General features: G+C 58.7%; 1 protein-coding gene across 1 annotated transcript; it reads left to right on the top strand.

Annotated features, from left to right (window-relative positions):
- Nucleotides 1–355: 355 nt before the first annotated feature.
- Nucleotides 356–2,245, top strand: Ccin (calicin). The gene has a single exon (XM_004631854.2). The coding sequence runs from the start codon at nucleotides 473–475 to the stop codon at nucleotides 2,237–2,239; it is 1,767 nt and encodes a 588-aa protein (XP_004631911.1). The 5' UTR covers nucleotides 356–472; the 3' UTR covers nucleotides 2,240–2,245.
- Nucleotides 2,246–2,251: the final 6 nt, after the last annotated feature.

Here is a 2,251-nt window from a genome sequence, read left to right as displayed (position 1 = left end):
CCAACATTCATACCCCTCCCCTCATCTCCTGCATCCACCTTCCCCACTGCCCACCCAAGTTGGCTCTGACAGTCCAGCAAAGCCTTAAACTTGGGTTTCAAGGGAGCTTCCTCCAGACATCTGGCCCCTTCCTCCAGACCTGGTCCCACACCAGGTCAGTGGTGTGGGACCGATGGCACCCAACTGCCAGCTTTTGCTTATCGCCCAGTGCTCTAACGGTTCACCTTCAAAACCTTTGGCCTTGGCAATGGGAGCCATGTGAGGGAGGAGGGGCCCTGGGCCTCTGAGAAAGACCTCAGGGCCCTGCATTGTGATGACCTCATCTCCTCTATGACATCATCCTCCCTCCCAGCCCACTCCTCTCTGCTCAGCTACTCTCTGCAAGCACCATCAATCTGAATCCCGAAGGCCCCAGAAATCTGTCCTCTGGTAGCTGCCGCTGCTCTTCTGCCTCAGCCAGCCCAGAAGCACCATGAAATTGGAATTCACGGAGAAAAACTACAACAACTTTGTGGTCCAGAGCCTGAACAAACAGAGGAAACGAAGAGAGTACTGGGACATGGCCCTAACCGTGGACCACCATGTCTTCTTTGCACATCGCAACGTGCTGGCCGCGGTGTCCCCGCTGGTGAGGAGCCTCCTGCCCAGCAACGACATGAAGACCACCGACGAGCTCTTCATCGCCATCGACCCCAACTACCTGAGTGCGGCCACGGTGGAGCAGCTCCTGGACTACTTCTACAGCGGCAAGGTGGTGATCTCGGAGCAGAACGTGGAGGAGCTGCTCCGGGGCGCCCAGTACTTCAACACCCCGCACCTGCGCGTTCACTGCAACGACTTCCTCATCAAGTCCATCCGCAGGGCCAACTGCTTGCGCTACCTCTTCCTGGCCGAGCTGTTTGAGCTCAAGGAGGTGTCAGACCTGGCCTACTCGGGCATCCGGGACAACTTCCACTACTGGGCGGGTCCCGAGGGCTCCTCGCACTTCATGCACTGCCCGCCTGTCATCTTCGGCCGCCTGCTCCGCGACGAAAACCTTCACGTGCTCAACGAGGACCAGGCGCTCAGTGCCCTCATCAACTGGGTGTCCTTCCGAAGGGAGGAGCGCGAGAAGTACTTCAAGAAGTTCTTCAGTTACATCAATCTCAACGCCGTCACCAACAAGACGCTGGTGTTCGCCAGGAACAAGCTGGTGGGCATGGAGAGCAGCTCGTGCCACGTCCCTCTGATCGAGAGCGTCCTGGTGGACCGCAAGCAGGAGCGGCCCTGCAGCCTGCTGGGCTACCAGCGCAAAGGCTCCCTGCTCGACTCTGTGGTCATCCTCGGTGGCCAGAAGGCTCAAGGCAAGTTCAACGATGGCGTGTTTGCCTATATCATCCAGGAGAACCTGTGGCTGAAGCTCTCGGAGATGCCCTATCGCGCGGCAGCGCTCAGTGCCACCTCTGCGGGCCGCTACATCTACGTCTCGGGTGGCACCACGGAACAGATTTCAGGGCTGAAGACAGCATGGCGATACGACATGGATGACAACTCGTGGACCAACTTGCCTGACCTGCCCATCGGGCTTGTCTTCCACACCATGGCGACCTGCGGGGGCAACGTGTACTCCGTGGGCGGGAGCATCGCCCCAAGGCGCTATGTCTCCAACATCTACCGCTACGACGAGCGCAAGGAGGCCTGGTGCCTGGCAGGGAAGATGAGCATCCCCATGGATGGCACGGCTGTGATCACCAAGGGCGACCGGAACCTGTACATCGTCACCGGTCGCTGCTTGGTGAAGGGCTACATCTCCCGCGTCGGGGTAGTGGACTGCTTCGACACCAGCACCGGGGAGGTGGTCCAGTGCATCACCTTCCCCATTGAGTTCAACCACCGGCCCTTGCTGTCCTTCCAGCAGGACAACATCCTCTGTGTGCACAGTCACCGGCAGAGCGTGGAAATCAACCTGCAGAAGATCAAGGCCAACAAGACCACCGCCTCGGTGCCTCTCCTGCCCAACGACTGCCCCTTGGATGTGTCCCATGCCATATGTTCCATCGGAGACGACAAGGTGTTCGTGTGTGGAGGCGTCACCACAGCCGGCAACGTTCAGGCAAAGGACTACACCATCAATCCCAATGCCTACCTGCTGGACCAAAAGACAGGCGAGTGGCAGATCCTGGCCTCCCCACCCGAGGCCCTGGACTGTCCTGCCTGCTGTCTAGCCAAGCTACCTTGCAAGATTCTTCAAAGGATTTGAACAAGTTTTTAA

This window comes from Octodon degus, unplaced genomic scaffold, assembly GCF_000260255.1.
Source record: "Octodon degus isolate 3935 unplaced genomic scaffold, OctDeg1.0 scaffold00045, whole genome shotgun sequence".
NCBI classification, from domain to species: domain Eukaryota; kingdom Metazoa; phylum Chordata; class Mammalia; order Rodentia; family Octodontidae; genus Octodon; species Octodon degus.
The sequence above is the reverse complement of the archived record's forward strand: the minus strand, read 5'-3'. Positions and strand labels throughout refer to the sequence as shown.